The sequence below is a fragment of the Vidua chalybeata genome, chromosome 8 (genome assembly GCF_026979565.1).
Source record: "Vidua chalybeata isolate OUT-0048 chromosome 8, bVidCha1 merged haplotype, whole genome shotgun sequence".
NCBI lineage: Eukaryota > Metazoa > Chordata > Aves > Passeriformes > Viduidae > Vidua > Vidua chalybeata.
Genome location: NC_071537.1, coordinates 18,456,066 through 18,479,183, shown reverse-complemented (window position 1 = coordinate 18,479,183; position 23,118 = coordinate 18,456,066). Strand labels below are relative to the sequence as shown.

At 41.8% G+C, this 23,118-nt stretch overlaps 1 protein-coding gene across 1 annotated transcript in view; it reads right to left on the bottom strand.

Moving 5' to 3' along the window:
• Positions 1–23,118, bottom strand: part of ANTXRL (ANTXR like) — a 57,153-nt gene that overhangs the window by 29,421 nt on the left and 4,614 nt on the right. Inside the window, exons 2-12 of the mRNA XM_053949553.1 lie at positions 15,945–16,016; positions 15,747–15,818; positions 13,566–13,647; positions 13,430–13,463; positions 11,410–11,489; positions 11,220–11,288; positions 10,941–11,021; positions 10,778–10,838; positions 4,863–4,961; positions 2,560–2,629; positions 1,407–1,485 (exon numbers count right to left, since the gene is read on the bottom strand). Coding sequence (XP_053805528.1) covers positions 1,407–1,485; positions 2,560–2,629; positions 4,863–4,961; positions 10,778–10,838; positions 10,941–11,021; positions 11,220–11,288; positions 11,410–11,489; positions 13,430–13,463; positions 13,566–13,647; positions 15,747–15,818; positions 15,945–16,016 — 799 coding nt within the window. The remainder of the gene's footprint in view (positions 1–1,406; positions 1,486–2,559; positions 2,630–4,862; positions 4,962–10,777; positions 10,839–10,940; positions 11,022–11,219; positions 11,289–11,409; positions 11,490–13,429; positions 13,464–13,565; positions 13,648–15,746; positions 15,819–15,944; positions 16,017–23,118) is intronic.

The window sequence follows — 23,118 nt, the reverse complement described above, 5'->3', positions numbered from 1 at the left end:
AGGGAGTCTCTAAAACGAGAAGAGTGAAATGCATGAAATTAAGACAAAGTTGGAAACTGAACTATCAACCTCCCAGCTTATGGGACATAACAGGAGCGAGACAGTATTTTTCTATCAGCTGCAAATCAGGCTTCCTGCCTCCTTCACATTCAATCTGCAAGAGGCTGGTCAAAAACTGTCAGATTGACATGACTGGAGATTGGATTCCTCTTTTTATCCTAAGGCTACCAAAAGGAAAGGCTTCCTACATCTATGCTCTGGCCTTTAGGAACCCTGGTTAGGGTTGACACTTCAGTCTTCATCAGAAATAGGTTACATATGGGTAACTAAATGCACCAGTTAACACTTGTGTTTCACTGCAGACTGGAAAGGTTTTACTGTACCTGAGGTAAAAGAGTGAAATTAAATGTGAAAATATCAGTCCTCAGTATGGAAAATTTGGAAGAAAGTTTTAGCAAAATAGAAATAATCCCATAAAGAAACAAACACATCTCTGCTATATTGTGTCCCTACAACCCAGACTGTTCCAGCATTCTGGTGTGATATTTCCAACCCTCACTGCTGCAAACATCAGAAAATTAGATTTACAAGTTCCAGATGCCTCTATCTACTTTCCTGCCCTTCTGTTCTCCAGCTGTCAAAATGGCCAACAATGATTACAAACCAATATGACAGCATTTGGCATAGGCTATAAAAGTCCTTTTGACACTAATAACAATGATTCAAATTGCTATCAGGTACTTCAGACAACTTGGTTTAGACCTCAAGCAGAAGGTCACATATTTAATTACTGTACTTGCTCACGCCAGCTATGGGCACTGCCTATTTTTACCCCAAGGCAAGGAAGACAACTCTTTATCTATTAGTCGGTTTCCTAATTTTGTTTATTTGATTCTAAAAATCAGATTTTGATAAAGGATCATTTCCAGGTGTTTGTCCCTGACACTCCACCTGGTCTTTTTGACCACATGATGCAGGACAGACATCACTGTCCTTTCTCTCTGTGGCCTTTCCAGATACAAGTCCTAACAGTTGTGCCCTTTACCCCAGATCCCATCAGGGACCCCAAGGCTCAACAGAGTGTTGCTCCCTAATGTTCCTTCGATCATTTTCTCAGATCTCCCTCTGTTAAGTTTTGAGGATCTCTCTCCTGGGGTAGGAATGAGCAGGGTGCCTCTTATTCTAATTTTTTACTCAGAAGATCTATTATGATCTATCCACCATCAATAACAATTTGGCCTTAAGTAGCCCTGGTTATTTTCCCAAGTGCTGCTGGGATCAGTCAGTAGTGGTGACACAGAAGCTGCAGAGAGGTCAGGCTCACTCAGGGAGGCTTTGCCTGAAGAACAACCATTTCTTTCCAGGGTCTCATTGTTCCTCTGTCAAGCCCCATTGGAATTACTTACACAATGTGTGCTGGTGATGCTGACAGAGCTGGAGATGAACGTTAGCCCGTTGTTCATGCTGACTTGTAGGAAAACCACCCTAGAGCACAAAACAGATATGTTTATTTTTAGTGTCATCTTTACACCCATTGTTACCTTTATTTTGTCTCTGTTTTAACCATTGGTTTATGAGCATGCATGGATGCGCTGTTGAGTCAGGGCATTTTCATGGCCTAAGGCACTTACCTGCATTTGCCTCCCTTCTTACCCACGAGCCACCCTTTTTATGTTACATTAGTTGAGCTGGGACATATGCTCTTTATTAAAAAACCCCCATCCCACCTGGGGCAAAGGGCACCAGGACAGTGAGTCATAACAGAATGCCTCAGACAGCAGCAATACTACTGTACATAGCACAGGAAACTAAGACTTTTTGATTTATTTAAATAAACCCTTCTGTCAATGAACCAGAGTGTGTTCTTTTGTATCCAAGCAAATCCAGAACACCTGCACTGAGATCAAGAAGGGTAAAAACACTGAAATGCCAGTGAAATTCAAGAAGAATCTTCCCTAGTCATTCTCCAATATCAGAGAAAGGGCCCAGGGGAGAAAAAAAATAAAATAATAATAAAAAATTACAAAACTCCACCAAATTAATTTCCTTCACCTACAAATACAAAAGGCAAGGGAGGTATTCACCTGTAGCCCCAGTACAGTATATAAGCACCCACAAGATCACCTAGGGAAAAGGTGCCATGTCTGCCAGAAGTCTACAGGATTAAAAAGGCTGAAAAATATCAACACTAGACACAGCAGAGCAAAATACAGGAAGCAACATAAACAATAACAACAGAGGAATTAAAATCAAGCATCTCCTTTCCATCAAAATTAAAAGCCTGTCTTGAATTTAATTACTTTGTGGTCTGAAACAACAGGATATAGAAAGAGAGGAGGAATCACCATTCTGTGATTCTATGATATGGGGCCACAGTCCAAGAAGACCTTTGGTTAAACTGTGCTGAAGACCCAACATTAAATAGAGCTATGTTAGCTCATACTAGGAAAGGATTTGGCACAAAGGACATGGCTGCAATATGACACACACAAACACAAATTTATGACATCTTCACCCAGAAGTCCACCCTCTCAACACGTGCTGGAAAGCAATACTCACTGTCCAGCATCTTCTATCACTGGGGCAGGGCAAAGTAAGTACGTATCATGAACGAAAGTCGGCTTTTCATCTGAAAGGAAATCAATTTAACTTTCAGGGATGAAAAAATTTGTTTCAAGAAGGCCACCCCCTTGGGAAGTGACAGCCACAGATGAGCTCAATATATTGGCAAGTTCCAATACTCCCCAATGGTGCTGGTTACAAATCCAAGTACCAGAATAACCATTCACATTGATGCCAACATGATGCTATCAGGCTAGAGATACCACAGCTAAGAACTGGACATTTATCTCTGCTCCTGACTGCACTGATCAGCCCTTTGGAATTCAGCTTTGAGCAGTATTCATCATGTCTATCTGAAAATCACATGCAACCTCTACTCACACTGAACAGTCCAACCCCTCAAGTTACTCAAGGTCTCCAAAGTTTAGGGTTCAGTTTTTGTCTACCCATGTCCAAATACACAAAGGAGAGAATCCAAGGCTGCACTGTCTGAGCCCAAGAAAAAGGAAGGAGAGAGATGGGGTGGAGCTGAAATGGAAGAATACTGGGGGAGAAAAAACCAAACCCAGGAGATGGTTGGTCGTTTACAGGAAACAGGCAGAGAGGGGCCATGACTGATGTGATCATGAGGATCTGCTCTGCACTAGCAGCTTCTCCTGGACCCAACCTTCCCTCTGTGGCAGCATCATCTGTAAACAGCCCACATTTATAAGGGTTTTGTGCAGACAGTCAAACACAAGGGCACGCATCATCCCACCTCCTTGCATTCCACTGCTCCATGATTCAGCAGTGTTAATCCTGTCACATCCAGAAAGCCAAGTCCTATGAATTCAGACAGGAGGCCCAGCAGTAATCCTGTACTGCCACTCCACCAAATGTGTGTCAGCTGAGGACAAGAGCAGACACCACTCCAGTGACTATAGCTTAGCTCTGAATGGTCAGCAATCACTGGGGGGCTGCCAGTGGGAAAGAGTCATACCCGAGGGAATAAAGAGCTAACAAAGGCTGCCATCTTATTTACACTTTTGAGGCTTGTTTACTCTTTATGTAGGAAAAAAATTAACTCAAGCAACAACAGATCTAAGAGTTGTTCCTTCATGCCTCACCCCCTTCAAGCACACCTGAAGACAGAACTCATTTCCCTTCCTTGGCTGAGATAAAGGCATGGAAGTCAGTGATATGTTTTAGGGAGGGAAAAAAAGCCAGCACAGATCAGCATCTCATCACAACATCTGTTGCAAACTTAACCCAAGGAAAATAGCATGGATTTGGAATGGAATGAGAGTAGTTTTCCTCCTGTGTATTTCCAGGCCCAGGTCAGCACTCACTGTGTGAAGCCCAGTCAAGGTGCTAGTGATTTGGGTTAGGGAAGAAAAAGCAAAAAGTCTAACTGATAAATCACGAAAACCAAATCCTAGTTAAAGCATAGCTGTAAATAGAATAAATGCAAGACCACCAGAACTGACTGCAGCATCAGCACAGACAACTGGGATGGGAAATGAAGGAGCAATTCATGTGTTCCCTCTTGTAAGTTAATTCACTGCTTGGGAAGGCACCAGTCTGGCCTCAACAGCATATGAAAGCCTCTACTGTGCTCAGGCCACAAGGGCAGCATATATGAAATGGGAGCAGAGCTCCTCTCACCACACCGTATTTCAGTCTGCCAGACACACATGGCTTCTCAGGAATGAGAGAGCACTGCTGAGAAACTGGACACTCCATCTTTTTCAGCCGTTCAGTCCTTTGCCTGGCTGCTGAGACAGCAAACAAAAGACCCTGTTCAGCACAGCAATGACAGGGAGTTGTCAAGTTACACAGTCACTGTGATGGGACCAGCAACTGGTGTCAGAGAGGAGCAGAGCGTGCCTGGGAGGCCTGGCTTTGTGGCAGTTGTCTCCTGAACTGGTCACTAAAACTCTGAAAACACCACCGGGGATCAAGATAGCAATATTTATTTTTACTGCTGATGGATAAGGGAATAGGAAGCAATTTTAAGTTTCCATCTTAAAACCTGATCCCCAGTCCTCTCTTGCTGCATGCAGCACCCACGTGGATCACTACAGCAGTGCTAAGGTCACTGTACAGCAGCACGTCCATGTAAGAGCTCACTACACAATGCCCACAGGTCTCTGCATTGAATAAGGATGAATTTCAAGCTTCTTTTAAGTGCACATCTCTATCCCAGCTCTCCCTCACATCTGCTGCAAGGACTCCCCTTAACGTGGATGAGAATTGGCCTGTGGCCCGTGAGGTGACACAGCCACAGGGGTCACTGCAATCCCACCAGCCCACAAACTTACTGATAGTAAGGCTGTCATTGAGCTTGAAGCTGCAGAGTACCTGGTCGATATTTCTTGCATGATAAAAGCCGTTGCCTCTTACCACAACTTGAAAGGATTCTGTAAGCAAAAATATAGAAGATTTATGATTTATTTATGAGAAATAACTCAAATACAGCTTTTCTGTTCAGAGTGACCTGAATCAAAACATGACAGTTGCTGTTCTCTGCCCTATGCCTGAAATAAAACATCCACAGACACTCCCTCTATTCAGGAGCAATGTCCAAGCCTGCTACAGTGGCATTAGTGCTTCAGAGTCTTCTCTTTGTCTCAAGTCAGCTCCCACAAGTGTAACACAGAACTGCAATGCCTTAAAGGTGCCACAGTAAAACTAAGTCTGACTTGACTGATGCCGTCTCGTGGTTCCTCCATGGCTTTTGGGACAGACACTTTTACCAACCACCTGTACCAGTCCTTCCTCCTAATCTTCATGGCAGATGGCACTAGGCTTTCAGCAGAGCTCTGTTCAGGAAGATGCTGACAGACAGAACTCCCCTCCTATACCTCCTGTGACTCAAAGCTCCAACAACACAATAGTTTGCTATTCTTCCCTCCCTTTTACTGTGTACAGGTGAAGCCCAACACAAAGCCACAGCCCCCTTTCTGCTAGGCACAAGATGCACCAGGAAGGGAAGTGGCAAGGGAAACTTCCCTCTAGGACACAAAAAGCCATTGTAGCTGCTACACTGACCACAGAGATAAGATCTTTAATGCAGGTGGAGAGACACGTTACAAATTTGTTCTGTCCCCAGCACACTTCTGAAACTCCCTTTGACACTGCAGACAAGCAGCCAGCTGACAGCTGAGATTGCTGGCACACAGCAAGGGAAAGCACTAAAGCTGCACTTTCACACATGAATTTCCTACTTTAACCAAATCCACCACAGGGCTCTCACACCAGCCTCTGAGATCAGCCCAATACAAGGGGTATAACAGCACAACACAGGAATAATTAGTCTTCAAGCTTCACATTGAAAAATATGAATAAATTACATAGTGCTCCATTAGCAGTGAATAAAACCATGACCAGGTCTACATGCATCATCATTTATACTTTGATGAACATACTAAAAAGGAGAACAAAATAATGCTGGTAGCATTGAGGGGAGCTGTACATGATTTTTAGTGATACAAGATTTGGCTTTTAGCAACATTCCATACAAGGCACTACCATGTCATTTGTATGCCTCAGAGGAAGGAATCTTTATTGGATCACACTACAAGAGGCCCAAAGGTGGCTGAAATACATTTAGCCTCATCTGCCTGCACTTCTTTATCAAGCTACTGCAAGGCAAGCTAGCATGACAACGTGGAATGCTTTACTTTTCTGTACAAACAGCTTGTTTTTGTTAAAAACTCTCTCACCCATTGCCATTATCACTGTATTGAGATCAAATGCAAGTCCAGGTGAATTGGACCGGGGCATTTACAAATTACAATCATGCACTGGAAATCCACACTCTGGTTTTCATTGTGGTAATTTGCTCTAGACCAGGGCTCTGAACTGACAAAAGCTACAAGGTACACAGAATCAAAGAAGGTATATTAGGAGGAGAAAAAGAAAGTATCTACTGGAGTGCATTTTGAAATGAAACATGTGCTTAGGTATCTTGCTAAAGAAAAATTATAACATTTGCGATCTCCATGAGTACACCAGGAGCCAAATACACAAATCCAGCATCAGAATTTGGCCTCTTTTTAATGTAAAGGGTTTTACATCCTGGTTCTCACTGGGGGTAACAAGCATTTCTTTAAACAAATGAAAATGCACTGTAGGGCAGATTCATCTGCTTCTTACTCCAGTAAGAATCTTGAGTTACTATTAGTCAGATTCATGCCTTAAGCCATTCCACATCTAACCCAGCTGCTATACTGAGAATTATGAGCATCCCTTTTTTTGCCAGCAGAGCTGAGAGTCATGGCCATCCCTGAGGGCAACTGGTCCTCTGCCCACCCACCAGAACTACCTGCCTGGGACCACACACTGGCAGACGTGCTTGTAACCAGCCCACTTCACAGTGGCAGAGAACACCCAGCCAAGATGATAATTTTTCCCCATCTCAATTTTACATTTTAAAAGAAGCTTGCTGAAATAAAATTGTACTTAAATTTTTCTTCCCCTTCTCATGAATTAATGGCCTTAAAAGGCAACAATCACAAAAGCTTAACTGGTGGCTTTAAAAAGATGCCACAAGTAAGAAAATTTCAGCACAAGACATCAAAGGTAAAAGCTGCATCTAGAAGTTTAGTCTTGTCAGGACAATTTACCTCTCCTGCCGTTCTTTTCACCGTGACTGCCACTCTACACAGTCAGTTGTGAACAAGTGATTGGGTAGTAACCTGTCGACCAACACAAGCTGAAAATATACCAGACTTGCAGGGAAACAAACAGCAGGCACCAGGTTTGTTGCTGCTGTTCAGCAGCCTGCCCCTCGGTTGCTCCGGAGCATTCACGTGTTCTGGGTGATGCTCTGTTGAAATGGCTAATTCCATTTAATTTTGCGCCCTGGCTCTGGCTGCGTCCTTTTCTTCCTTAGTTACTGTCAGATCATGGATTGCAGCTTTTGACAAGACAGCGAAGGGAAAAAGGTCAGCACTGAAACAACCGGGCGGCGCTGGCAGCGAGATGGTAGGTCGGAGCTGGTGTGCACTGGCTGTGCTGTCGGCTCTGCTTCTCTGACTCTGATGAGAAGCTGACTGCTTGCATCCACACCTGGTGGTTGATGTGGCCAGTAGGATGCCACATCCAACAAAACCTTTCAATCACATCTGCGTACCATAAGCATAATCAAAGCAATGATGCTGTCAAATGGGATATGAGGCACCTCTGGTTCTGCACTGATAGCCTGTTTACAGGCTGCATGTCTTGGTCACTTTAAATCAGAGGGAACAGGAAGGACCCAACTACACTGCTGCACATTGGGGACAATGAATTTGCAGGGTCAAAAAGCATTAAACATCAGATAGCTGTCACCATATGACGAGATCAATTTGTAACTGGATTTGCCAGATAGCTTTGTCACAGAAAGCCAGAGTCCCAACTGGAATTGTCAACACATACAAATTGTTCCATTAGCATTTCACTAAACCTCTGGCAAGTCAAAAATGAAGCCAAGATCACCAGCCATCACCAATGCAGTAGTGACTATGAGAGCACTTACAAGGAGTGGCTCAGACCCTGCTTTAAGCCTTGATCATAACTTGTTTCCACTGAGCCACACAAAACCCACACGATCTCATAGCAAATCGTAAAAATTATTAGCAATGCTAAATAAAGGCTAAATCAATTATCACCACCTCACTCAGATAAGTTTCATACAAAAAGTGTGGACAGACACAGATTTCAAGGCTGTAAACAGACAAGTATCTTTGCTGGAGAATGTGATAATATATTGCACTCGCTCCAAAGGTCCATTATTTTTCAATCATAATTTTGAAATGAATATTTCCATTATGTATTTAAGCAAACAAACACTCCTAACCTAAAAGAAGAGGAATTTTTAGAAAATGTTATGTTCTAATTTTCAGCCAGTGGGTACATCCACCATGAAAGTGTATATATATGTTGATGCAGGTTTCAGTGGCTCTATATCTTGACAAAATACATTATCAGTAAATTATATCAGTAATTACCTAAATTTAAAATGCATAAAAATTCTGACACTAATGCAAAAAATAGTGAAGCCTATGAAGTAAATTCCAAATGAAGAACATTAAAAAAATAAACCACATTACACAGAGTAGCACTATAACTGTCCAGTGAACTGAACTCAAAATCTGGATTCCCACTACCATGAAAAAAGTTGCTTATTCCCAGGAGATTCCTTCCAGGAGACAGTGGTGCACACAGCTATACAGATAAATCTCCAGCTATGCTGAAGTAAGTGGGATAATAAAGGATAATAAATCTAAGCACAAATGTAAATATTTGTAGCCTCATGCTGTAAAACCTCTTGCAGGAGGTAATTTCAGCTGTGGCTTGTGGGATAATGATAAATGCTATTGCAGGCCTAATTTTTAGTGCTAAAGGCTTTAATACTTTAAATACAACAGTACACAAACAGTGCACATCATGTGGAGCTGCAGCTTTGGCTTCCTCCCATTTTCAAGCTCTCTGCTGCTACAAACAAACCTTCAAGCAAGTGGAGATTGGGCAGCAAAGCTTCACCATGTGCCAGCCCTTGCTTGGTCAACAGGGACAGGGCAAACCTCAGAATTCAAGTGAAAGAAGCACCTTGCCAAATCAGCAGCACTACACAGAAATTGATTCTTCCCAATTTATACTAGTCTTGTTTGAAAGCCACAAAGACAATGAAAAATTCTACAGACCAAGTAAGGTAACAATATTGTTTGAGGGGTTTTTTTTTAAGGGCAAACTATTTTTAAGGTGTACTTGTGGAATTTTAATCACATTTGTCATAAACTTTTTACCTAGCAAGCTTAGCAAAAAATGAAGTGGTTTGAACGCATTATCCTTTGGAAGAAAGAAATTTTACTCTTTTTGCTGAAATATATTCATTTTGTTGAAAGAAATTTTTTTTTCTTGAGAATTTATTTTCTCAAATACTCCATAAAAATATTTTCAACATTCCATTTGAAAAACATTGTTTCCAGTTCAACTTTCCCATATTCTTAACATTGTTCCAAACAATTTCAAGAATACTACTAAAATCCCTCCTATTGGAACATGCACATTTTTATGTAGCTAAAGACACTTTGTTGAACAGGATGGCTTGCAATAAGCTTTGCATAAAAAACTGTCAGGTATACAATAACTAAGAAAAATAGGAAAGTATCATTATGAAATAAAAAAAACTTTAAATGTCAAATCTTTAAAACTGTTTTTTTCTACTTAACTCCACAGCATTTTTAAAAGTAAAATCGTTGCTTTAAATTTTCTACGATAAGATTTTACGTCTACTCCACAATAATATACTTAGGAATAATTCAAAAGACACAAGGATGTTTCACGTTAAATTGAAATATTCAGGGTAAGATCATATTGTGATTGACATGTGGAAATGAAGAGTGAACAATTTTTCTTCTGTGATACTCAATTTTTCCTGAGTTTCATATTTTATCTGTTTTCAAGGTCAGCTTTCATGCATCATTGTCATTTTTATGCGCTCCTTTTTACAGTGCATAAGAAAATGAACACAAGACACTGACACTAGAGCTAAGTAACCATGCTGAAAAACTGTACCTTCCAGCAAACTTATGGTGTCACTCTTACTCTGCTGCAATAGCCTCTAAAGTAGAAAAAAACTCAAGAAAATTGCTAACATAAACCAGAACAAATCCAAGTTAAATATTCTAGACATGAAAGGCATGAAATTATCAACAACTCCTCTGGGTATCTTTCATGTTTACCGTAAAGAATAATGGTTCTTTCAAATAAGTAAAACATTAGCATTTTGGAAAACACAAGAGGTACCTTGGCCTATGCAACAAATTATATTTGGTTCAATAAACCTTAAATTTCTGTAAACGTTTTGCAAAGTCTTGTTTTAACTGCTGACAAGTCCTAGCAGATGCCAGGAATGCAATCTTTCCAGAAATTTGTGAGATACTGCCTTTAGACCCTGAAACACTCTGTCAGTCTGGCTTTACATTACTTTTCTTGTCTTTCTCTCTCTCAGATTTTTAAAAAATGGTATCCTCAGTTGCTCTCCAAGCTGGTACTCACACAGCAACTCCATGCTTATTGTCAGAATGTTTTTCTCAACATGAAAAGGAACATGTAGGGCTTTAGCCATGGCCTGAGAGGATACTCTAACACATCCACAGGCTTCAGCTCCAGTACCACATTAGGTAGTTACTGACATTTCATCAGTGTCATTCATTTGCCTTAACACACTGTTCTTATGGAAACTTACCTCCTGCACAAACACTGGATGGTTCAGCTGCTAGGATCTCAATGCAAGACTTCTTCAGAATCTGAAAGATTTAGATAAGGGCATTTTTGGTAACCATTTTCATCTATGCTTTATTAATGCAGGGAAGGGCACCCTTCACTGTGTTTCAGAATGCCCAACTTACTGAATCAATGGTTCCTCTTAGGGCATAAAAGCCTCCTTTAACTGGAAAAACATGATCGATGCTGTCAGCAATCGTTGACAGCTGCAAAGAAAGACAATCATAAATCATGAGGAAAACAAAATTACAGGGAACAAAACTGGGCCCTTTCATACTTGCTAAAAGACATCACAGTGACACAAAATGATTTATGCCCCAAGTAATTAAATAAATGCCTTCATCTGATGCTGTTACTTGTGCAGTAGTATAACAGAAAAACACAAGAAAAAACAAGCAAGTTACCTGAGTTTCATTGAAATCTTTCACTCCAACACAATAAACAATAGCTCCAAAGCTTCTGGCTCTGTTGGCCTAAAAAACCCAAGAACTGCCATTAAGTGCAAAGCTTATATATTATACAATCAGCGGGGTCAGCAGTAAATGTGTACAGGTTTGCCATAAATTAGTTTGGGTGAAGATAAAAGTGACTTACTTCTTGTTCTGCATAATAAAACTGAGCGTCTTGCAACTCGCCATCCGTCAGGGCAATGATCACACTGGCGGTCCGAACTCCTACGTGGAGGACAGTCAACAGCAGATTGCATACACATGGCACAAGATTCAGCAATGGAAAAAATGTCTGGAGTGAGGCAATCCTTTTTACTGAGAAATAAATACAAACCCCTAAGGCCAGGCTCTCAGCCTGGTCTGTATGGACTTGGTGATACACCAGCTGAAGGGCAGATGAGGCTGCAATGAGCCAAAACCTGTGCACCTTCACATCACAAGCATCATTGCAGGGGGAGTACTGCTCTAACAAGGTCCACATACCAACTCTGAATAAAACAGAGTTCTAAATAAAATAGAGCAACTACCCAGATTACAGACAAAGCTTTCATGTGGAGAACTGACAAAATGGGTTCTCAGAGAAGGAGAGGTTTCCCCTCTTCTCTTGACAAACTTGTCTCTACATAAATATTGTCCAGAGACTGTGGCAAGAGATACTTCTGCAAAAGGATCTTTCCTGCCATCCTACCTTTCCCTCCTGCAGGGTGTGAAAGAGCAACCCCACTGAACATGGCATGAAATGGACTTCTAGAGGAAGGTCAGTCCTACAGTCCTCCAGCAACAAGAACTTTCAGTGAAATTCATAGGAATTCTGAGCATGCGAAAACCTTAAGGTCAGGTTCATTAGGAAAAAATCATGTATTGTGACACAGCATTTCATATCCCATCTAAACTTCAGTGAAAAGGTTGCATAGACTGCAGAGATGCACGCAATACATGTAATGTATGTATATATGTAATGCAGTATAGAATACAATGCCACCTAGAAAAATGCCACCTGTTAACAAAATTAAACCAAATTAACATGCAAACTATGGTTCAACCAACCATTCTGAGTCCATACTTCTTAAGCAAAGTAACAAACACGCATACGTGTTACTTTCAGGCAAGTATTTGTTATTTTTTTTCAAAATAATCTGTTACAATTTCAAGTGTCTTCCTCCATACTGTCTGAAATTACAGACTGATTAGTTCTGACAGGTTTCTTATGCCATGCACTCCTTCCCATGTCATGTCAGACACAGACATAAATCTTAAAAAAATGACCAGCAACTTGGGGGAAAAAATAGCTTGGATTCCCTTTTTTTTTTTTCTTGTGCCCAGAAACCCTGAAAGATATTGAAAAAACTGGGGATCTTATTTTGTTTTCTTTTCAATGCTTGTTTCTTCCCTGGTAGTTTAGCTTCTAAATCCAGATCTCATCTACTCTTTTTCCTTCCTAATTCAATTTACAGAATACTTGATTAGTTCTTAGGTACATGCTATGAAGTAGAATTGTTTTCAGTTGGACATTTCAGGACTCCTGATTCTGAAATGCTGCAACACTGTACAGAACTGCTGCTCCTATACTCACAGACTATTTTAATAAAAAGGCACCAACCTCTTCCTCCATCTCCCTAAGAGACCATTAGCCCATAAATGAGAACAACCTCACACCAGGGTATGAACTAAGCAAGTCTTGTTAACTAACTAAGTCTTCTTTTGGCACAAACAAAAACCACAAATACACTTTCCTCTCAAAATTTAGTGAAAATGCACATTTTAGCAACTCAGAATCTGAACACAAATCATTCACACTGATGCAAAACTCTCATTCACACCTGCACTAATGAGAACAAAGTAGAGAGGGCTGAGTGCATCAGGATAGGAAGGACCAGGAAAATGTGAGTATTCCTGTCTGCGGGGTGCAAGATGGGCAGCTCTGGCTGCTATGGTTTGGTCTGCATTCTGCAATGGTCAGATCTGGGATCATACTGGTCTTCTCTGATCTCAAACCATGAATCACTCATTTAGGAGTAGGGCTGCAGTCAAAATGGAATGTGGTGTTGCATAACACCCCTCCTTCTGCAGTACTTCTGTCAGCGGGTTTACTGCCGGTCATAAAAAGAACTACAATCCCTGTCTTGTCAATGCAGATATCAACATGAACACTACACAGCACATACCTCCATAGGTCTCATGGTAAATTTGCTCATTTGCCTGCAATGAAGTGTAGAACATGGTTAGCTTGTAAGAATAGCAGCAGGAAGTAAGCAAAGTTTCTATGTGTAAAACAAAGAAAGCAGGTACTGTGATGTGTACCCTTTTAAATCCTTCATGCATGAACGTGTCTCCTCCAGGCAATTCTTCCTTAAGAATGTCCAGCCCTCGTCTTATGGCTTCCCTTTGGATTGAAAAAAACCAAACACAAATAAACAAAACAAAAAACAAAAAATCCCACGAGAACATTTTATTAGAAGTTATGTTTTTTCTTTTGTTGAGATATTCCTGTACCACAGCTAGATTATGCAGCCTGTCAATCAGTTCCACAGAGTGCATACACATCAGCTGGAACATTGGCTGAACCAAGATTTTCTTCAAATTCCACAATTTATCACCCAAACACCCATGAAGGTCACAAAACCAGACGCAGAGTACAGCATTAGGGTAACGTATTTTAAAGATGGAATTCTGTCCCTACTCGCTCATTCTCATATAATCTCAGCCAGGATAAGATTGAATTAAAGTCAATGCCAGATATTAAACTTTAACGAACTGCAGAACAAAACAGAGTTTAAAAGCTTGTGACCTGTCACAAAACCGGGACAAACTAAAACTCTGTATTGAATCAGTCATCAGGAGAGTCTGGATTAGGATTTTTCCATTTTAAAGACAGAGGCCAAAAGATAAGAACGGGATGGGAATGAGGAGAATTTCCTATCCTAGACCAAGGACTCATCAACCTTCCTGGGGCATAGATTCCTCCTGGACACAGAAGTGCTTGCATGTCATGACCCCTGTTGCATAGCTTCTTACTCCCCAGACACCTATTAACCAAAAGGCACATTAATAATTTACTTGATCACTGACCACCAGAAGACCTTGATCCTTAACAAAGGTTTTCATTATAGTAATGGAACATAAGGCACAAATATTCAACAGATAACTCATAGGCAGTTCAAACATCAGCACCAGATTCCATGGGGCAGCCTTCAAGAGAATAGTGAGAACCTTTCTAAACTCCATTTTGCAACTGGGTATTTTAGGTGGCACAACCACAATTACAGAGAATACAGGAGGCTCTGTGGGATGAAGGTAAAAAACAGGAGCCTGGATTGGGGATGTCCTTAGTGCAAGAAGCACGTTTTTACCCTTTTGAAGTATAAAATGAGCTGAAAAGGTACACTGTGATCCATACAGAGAACAGGATTTGAGGACAGAGAACACTCTAATACTATGTTCAACAATTGACAGAGGGTTCCTCTCTACTCTCCACCTTGCAAAGAGCAAATTCACCCAGAGAAAACTAAGCAAGTTTGAGCTCTGCCACCAAGATACATGATGGAGACCTGAAACAAAACTCAGGGGAGCCAGCAGAAATGTAAGAGCCCTTCAGGGTATTTGGCTTAGGATGAGTCCCTGGAGTACAAAGTTGAGGGAGTAGTTCTTCCTGCTCCAGAGTTCCCATTATTTATAGGGTGCCCTGTACTACTGAGGCCCTCTCACACAGACAGCAGCATCAGCAAAAGTGAAGGCTTTAAGCTGAAATGAAAAAATACTTAGAAACACCCCAGTGATAGGGATTTGTATGTATAGAGAAAATTAAATTTAAAAGTAACATTTTAGGGGGTGGGGATTTTTTGTGTTGGGGCTGTTTTCAGTGGTAGTTTGGAGGTTTCTAATAATTTGCTTTTTTTAAGAATGAAAGTTTAGTTGTGAATCTGGCAAGCAGAATCTTGCTCCACTTTTTTTCTTACAAAGACTGTCACTTGGCTTTGCAAACCAGCTCTGGCACGGGTGCTTTTTGCAGGCAGTCCAGGAGAGGGGTGCCACAGCCTGGTGAGGTCCTGCTCCAGCACTGGGGGCAACCAGCTGCCAGTGTAAAGGTCAGGGCTTTGAGTCCCTTCCAAGGGCACTGGGGATCTCTCCTTTGCTCACCAGTTCAGGGTCTGAGATCTCTTCCACAAAAGCTGTCCTTATTTGAGTAGCTGGGGATAGCAAGTATGTACCTGGATCCTCAACTGGAAATGAAATTTTTCCCTGAAATACCACAGTAAAGAACAGACAGCCCAGTGCTGCCTTCCTCTTACAAAGCTGAAAATAAAATTGAAATGGGAGATCCAAAGGCCTTCTAAACCTTCCTCCAGTTGGGAACAGAGGAGAGGATTTCAGTTGGTGCCACACCAAGGACCAAGACAGACCTCCAAACTCTGGGTGTGGGGCCACTTGCTCTGTGAGAGGGGGGATAGAGGGTTCTGGAGGAGTGCTGTGGGAGGTACTTGCCTGTTCTCTGTTAGTTTCATGATTGTAGTGCCTCGTGAAGAGAAAACAATGAAAGACATCCGCAACATTGGACTGAAAGAGAAGAACAAGCCAATCCACATCACACTCGTTACTTCAACAGAAATTCATTTGCTAGTAAGCACTTAAAAAAAGAAAATCAGGTACAGGAAATTAAAGCATCATTTTAAAAAACTTTACCTTATGAATTTCTCAGCTAGGCTTTCCACAAAGGAGTAAATCTCAGTCCAATGATTTTTGACACTTCCAGATCTGCATATAAAACATAACTGATTACATTAAGCTTTTTTTGCAGTGAAATTCCTTGTTCCACTTTGAATTTTAAGTCTGGCCTACTCCATAGGTGGTTAGGGACACAAATTACATAGAGTTGTGTTGAAAGCTGTAATAAGAACCACGATGACAAAACCCACTGACTCAAAAGACAAGCAGTAAGAGGTCTGAAATGGTTTACCATAAAATTTTGAAGCAAACTCAGTAATCCTTCCATTTGCCTTTGTTCCTTTTACAGCATAAAATATAAAAATTTTCTTCTAGTTTAATTAATTTTATTTGACTTCATTAAATTATCTGCTATCAGATTATTTGCTTTCCTAGAGCACAGCTCTGCCCTTGCACCACACTAAGTCTTGACTGATCTATTCTCCCAGAATGCGTGGGAGAATGTTTCCATGAATTATTGTTTGTTTCAAAAGAGAAAGCAGTGCTCTTGTTTAATTTGCTGGAGTATGTTCTGGGCAGTCAAGCCCTGGCTCCATTATGGATTTCTTGTGAAAGCTTGGACAATTTAGTTACATGCAGAAGACTTACATGTGCATGCTGCTGCTTCCATTATATAAAACTACATTACTGGCACTCCCTGGCTTTTTTCTGCCAAGTCTAAGCAGGGACCTCCACAGTCTGATGGGACTGAGACCTCAAACAGAGCCTTGCACACAGCAACCCTACAGTAAATTATCAATTTCTACCATGTTGATCTATACCTTATGCTTTCAAGACATTAAAAAGGCTACAAAGCATGAAAATCAGTGGTTTTTAAAGCCCTCCCTAGGACTGTGGTGTTTGTTAAAGAATGACCCATTTGCTTTCCTTGCTTGCTGAATTTGGCTATCAGGTGTCTCAGGCAGATAAAAAGAAAGAAAGATAAATGAAACAATGGCACACACACAGAATCACAGGGGCTTAGATGCAGAACTAAAAAAAAAAAGTACTGAAATTCATCTACTATAAAGCAGTAGGATTCCTCTAACTGCTGTTAGGCATTTTTCTGTGTAAACATGAGAAAAAAATTACATTTTTACAATTCTCAGTTCTACTATGGGCTTTCCAAGTGATCTTATGCCAGCCACTCCTGTCTGTCAGGCACAGAAGCCCACGTGTGCAATGCACGATGGCACTGCCTGCCCTGCCACAGTGCTGGTGGAGTGCAGAAAGGCAAAGATAAAGGGCCAAGGACCAAAGGATTCTCCTGAGGTACATAAGCTAGAATAAACTGGCTTGTGTAACCCTGTGCTTTCATGCTGCTCTTCTGGAGAACTGGTGATTCATTCACAGAACAAACTGGTTATCAAAGAATGAAGACATTTCCAGGCAGCAAGGGAGGACAACAAAACACTGGGGACTTCTCAAACCACAGCTCTGGATCCTCTGTAGTCCCGTTTTTATGTGCTACACAACAACTTGTTTATCATTTGTGAACAGCACCAATGAAAGGTGCTGGCACTATTACCAAATTAACCCCATCAACACCTATAGCTCCTCAGGATTTTTATTAAAGTCCCACACTAAATCTCTAAATGTGATGAAGTCAAAGATTTCCTTGAATCTATCCAAAATGCATCTACTCCCAAACTTTTAAAAAATTCTTTCCGCCCCCCCCACAAAGCTGACACTTTCAATTTCATTCTGAGCTTGCCATCTGACTTAAGTTCAACTCCTGAAATTTTCAGGGAAGTCAATTCCCCTCATAGAATAACCATAGTTTCTTACTTGGAAAATACTGACCTATTTTACATGAACTATCAAATTTCTACTGCCAGCTGCAGAGGCACTGATGCAATCCAGAAAAAAAAGCAGCAGTGAATTTTCTTTCAAACTGCAACAAACCAACATTTCCAGTACCTTCTTAAGACTGTCAGAATAACTCCTTTTTTCTCCATTCTCTCTTTTTTTTTTTTTTTTTTTCCCTTGGAAAGGGTACAGCCAGCAAGAGAATTGCCTGTAATAAATCAGTAGGTGCCCATCCCTGAAAAGCTTGGGAGGTCTGTGTCACGAGTTAGTCCTTACAGGCAGTGTACTGGGCTCTCAGAGTGCCCATCTGTACATCACAGAGCTACAGCCCTGCACAGCAGAGGGTGTCCTTCACCCCCAAGAGGAATTCTGCACCCACGCGTTGCTTAGTGGCTGGGAAGTGTCAGAAGTGTCCCAATCTATCAACAGGGAGAAGTCAAGGCCAGACAAAAGTACTAGCAAGAAAAGGTTAGTTTCAAAATCCCAGAGAAGGAAGTGGTCAGCATTTAATCACTTTTCCCACACCACACTCCTCCAAGCCCAGGTGTCACCTCCCACTGCATATGGTGCCAAAATGCCATCAATGCCAGTCATGTCAAACCTCTCATGAACACCAGTGGGAATGGCCTGGCTTATAAAGAACCTGATCTCCCTCTCACCCAAGCTTCCCTCTAAATATCCTTGTTTGTGAAGCTATTTGTAAAGGACTTTTATTTGCCATTTTGTGTGTGTGTGTGTGTGTATACACATATATACTTTGGAGGCTTCATGGGTTTGGACTGATAGTTTTGACTGTTGCCCCAGAGGCCTGACCTTGTACCACCAGCAATGGCAGTTTTAAAGGCAGATTAAACAAAAAAATATGACAATAAAATTTTTGCTAAATTATATACTAAGTTGTCAAAGTTGTCAAGAGTTCCACTATTGACAAACAGAGCTGCCCCACACTATTGAAAATCCTGAGCCATTTCATTGCCTTTGGAACCTTATTTTCCACACTACAGAATCACTGTTATTATCAGCATAAACTAACTTGTTGCCCTTTGTGGCTGGATCAGACTAGGAGAATAAATTAAGCCTGTCAAAGACCAGCACTGGGCACAAAAAGCACTGGAATGTGACACACACTCATCAGCATCTGGGACAAGCTGTGGGGAAGTGACAGGGAATGTAACGTGTCCTGTTGTGGAGGTTTGTACCAGTTGGGCCACCACGACAGCACTGTGGCTGTCTGCAAAAAAAGAGTCTGTGTTGCAGCCAGATGCATCTTTTAGGCTCACACCTCCGAGATTTCCTGCTTTCAGCCATCAGCTACCTAGTTCAGCTCCTCACATCAATCAAAGGCTGCCAGCACCCTGCCAGCCCTGCCCTCCTCCCTGCACTTTCCCTGCTGAGGAATCCCAGCCAGCCTCATGTTCTCTGCAAAGCAGTGGGGCATCACGAGAGCTCTGTGGGTAGTGGCCCAAAGCTGACCAGCAGTTTGTGTACCTTTCAGAGTCAAGTGGGATGGTGAGGCTTTAGCCCTCAGAGCTCACATAATTCTCATGGTGAAGGAAAGCACACAGCAACAAATAGCTGCTGTGGAAAGCTGGAATGTTCCAGAAAGCATCTCAGAGCCTGTTTCTGCTGCTGCTTTCACTGAAGTAAACCTGGAGCGGGACCAGAGAAGTGGCAAAATTTCCCCAGGTTTATACTATGCAACTGGGACCAGAATTCAGCCCAAATGAAGTTAAGAAAAAACCCCACAGAAGCCATCTGCCTTGAGCATGCTCCTGGCTCCATGTGCTCTGTTCCCATTACACACAAGACAAAGAGAAAAGTCAGCAAACCACAACATAGGAAAAAATGTCCTCCGGGCCACATCAGGACTGGGCTTGGAGGAGCAGCTGCTGCTGCAGCTCCTGCTGCTGCTGTTTTCCTTAATTTTATATTGCTACTGCTGGATAGGAGGGGAAAAGAGGAGGTCAGTGAGTATTTCTGGGGGTGGAAGGAAGTGATGTTATTCCAAGGCTTGATTCCACTCCTGCCAACTTTGGAGCGATTCCTTCTGGTTTAGCAGAGCTCTGTGTCAGCATAAAAACCCTGAACATGTTAAAATTGTGCCTACCCAATCTGAAGTATTTTACTGATGTTTGTGAAGACAAAGAGCAAGATATGTTGGAAACTTTGTTTTCTTTCCTAACAGGCTCCCAGCAGCAGTGGAAGCTGGAGCCTGGAGAAATGAAGCAGCACAACCCTGGCATAAGGGGTGCCACGCTCAGCCCAGTCACTTCAGCAGGCATTGAGTCTATCCTAGAGCACATGTATTCCACAGCCACTGCTGAATTCCCTGTCAGGAGCCCATGTGGATCAACCCAATGCAATACACAGCAGTCACGTAGCTTTGCAGTCAAAGTTAAAACCCCAACACTACCCAAACAGTAAATATTTTTATTACCATATGTACACAGAGAAGGCAGCAGGACCCAGAGCCTTTCATCCCAGCTGAAAGTGACAGAGTGAAACCCCTCAAAAGCACAGAGCTGCCCCTTGTCCTGTTCCACACACACCCCCCACCCCATGCCCATTTGAATCCAGTACAGATTAGCAGAAGGCAGCAATTCCAGACATCCTGGAGCAAGTAAAAGAAACATTATTACTGATGCTGGGTTTAGTCTGAATATGGTGTCAGGGACCAACAAGACCTCCTAAGTTTGTAGGTCCCTGTAAATCTCTACCCCCTTGAGGTAATGGCAGCCCTGTACATAGGCCATTGCTCACAAATGTGACACTGTTGTTATTTGAAGGGCTCTTTGTGGTCACAACCACAGTGTACAACAGAATTCTTGCGTATGGCTAACAATGGCTCTGCAATAAAAGCAAACCCTGGGGCACTGAGTTTGTTGTGGTTTCAGACACGCATGCCCAAGTGTTCATCCACCCTCTGCTCCCTTCTGAGCCACCAGAGCATTCAAAGTGACAAGAATCTTCTTCTCCCAAACAATGCATCTTCTGTGCATGGAAGGGACCTTGACTGGGTGATTCATCCAGGCAAGGAAGGACTAGTTTCCATCATCTGCTCCAGAGGCAATTAGAAACAGGGGCAGAGACAGCCATTCTGAGACAGTCCTTGCTTCAGAGTCCTTGTAACATTAATGGACAAGACAAGGGCTGGAATGGGGAGGGGAAGATGCAGAGAAGTGGCTGCAAAACAGGTTTTAATCCTAGGCCAGCATCTGAGTACAGGACCCAAACTACTTGAATCCAAAAGATTTCATGACCAAACCCATTAATTTCATAGCTAGCTTTTGTCCTACGGATAAAGTCTGCAGCAATATGACAGATTTGTATGAAATCATGCCTCAAACAAAACACTGCCCTTTGATCCAACAGTCATCCACCTCATTCACAAATCCTATCCACCTGGGGCCATACTACAGCTCTTGCCAAGTCCCTCACCAACAACAGGGCACAAAGTGAAATTCAGAAGCCAAGCTCACACTGCATTCAACCACTTCAGATCTCCCTGAAAAACTCCAGGGATGCTCTGAGCAGCATCAGGGCAAGAAGACCCACTCTGAGCATCCTGGTACTCTTCAGCACAACACAGGGAGCAAAGCAGGGCATGCAATTCCAGCCATGATACAACACTCTTAAAAGGTGCAAATGATAGACAGGACCAGGGATATACAACTCTTGAGCTGTTAACTCACAGGAGTCAAGATTAAAAGATTCAGTCCTACTACACCTCATACAAATTCACAGTTTACAACATTGAATTTGGCCTGCAAGCCCAGACAAAAGTAATGAAATTCTCTAGCACTGAACAGACAAATAAAAATCCTAGGTCAGTGGGAATCTTACGGTTTACTTCCTTGGCTCAAGCCCCAAATAAATCAGATTTAGTTACATGCATAAATAGACTGCAAATGACAAGCTGCCATGGCTTTTTCTTCCCCTTAACTGTACATGTTTTATGTCAAATAATCATTACCCATTAGCTTTGCCTTGTGTTTCAAAAAGAATTTTTTTCTTGGACTAAAGGAACGAGAATTGGTTTTCCTGAATATTTCTTTTTTCCTGACAGAAGTCAGAGCTAGCAAAAAATATCAGACAAAATACAAACAAATAAAACCTGGTTCAAATAACATGGGTTTGGCTGAAACAGAATAAAAATTTGCTTTGGAGCATTTCAAACAATTATACCTGGTTGTAAGCAAATCATAGCACTGCTGCAATATAACCACAACAAAGAAAGATGCAAGGCAAAATACCAGCAGATTACATTTTGAAAACAAAAAAATATTGCTAACAGGCAGTTGGAGGTTATGAGAGGTGTCATGTAGATAATGTGGTCAAGTTATAAGCGAGGGAAGTCAGACAGAAACGGAGGAAGACAGATAACCACTTTTAAATACACACAGAAATCATTGCTACCAAAGGAACAAAGCTGATACTTTTGTTCAGACAGCTACTCCTCTCAGCTGACCTGCATCAGGTTCTACATCTTACAATGAACTGAAGTCTGACTGCAGTAGGTAGATATTCTTACCTAGATGAAACAGAGTTCAGCAGTGGTTTAAAAGTCAGTCAATACTAACTTTTCAGATATAGTTAAGGTAGGTGATAGAACATGTTCATTTTTTTTGCCAGCAGTCTGATTTTCCAACCACAACAATGTTGTTTAGCCACTCGTCCCCTCCCCACACACTGTGCAAAACCAGCACACAGAATGGCAGTGGACTCAGAGAGCACGGAGAGAGAAGCTGCAGATGTTCCTACAGGTCCAGCTCCATCCTAATGATCTTAGGCTGGGACTGCATGAGGCAGGAAAAGCAGCACAGGGCTGCAATGAGACCCTAAGGCAAAAAATATTTGCTCTGACTAGTACTTATAATTCATGAGTGCTAAATTAATTCAAATCATTGGCAAGGAAATCATTGGGGGGGGGGGTGCAAATAATGTGTTTACCAAATGCTATTTGTTTGCTTTAAATCTATATTTAGGTAATATTGTGGAAAAAACAACATATGTGGAGATCAGCAATTCCCTCTAGTTGTCTTAAAATTATAGAAGGTGACCTTAAATATCAGTTCCTGAAATGCTTTTGTTCTGAAAGCTTTTGGCAAATAAAGAAGGATCAACCTTTTTCCCTCCTGACAATTCCCACACCCACTGCCTTTTCAATGGCAAGTTGAGAAGGAGTACACAGACCTAAAAAACAAAATCAGGAAGGATATTGGACAGGGTAGCAAATTATCATCTAATCAGAGGTTGTGCTCTTTCCTACCAGCAACATTCACCTCTGGATTACAAGTGAGAGACTGGGCACATTTTACTGATGTCTCTACCAAAGCTGCTGGTG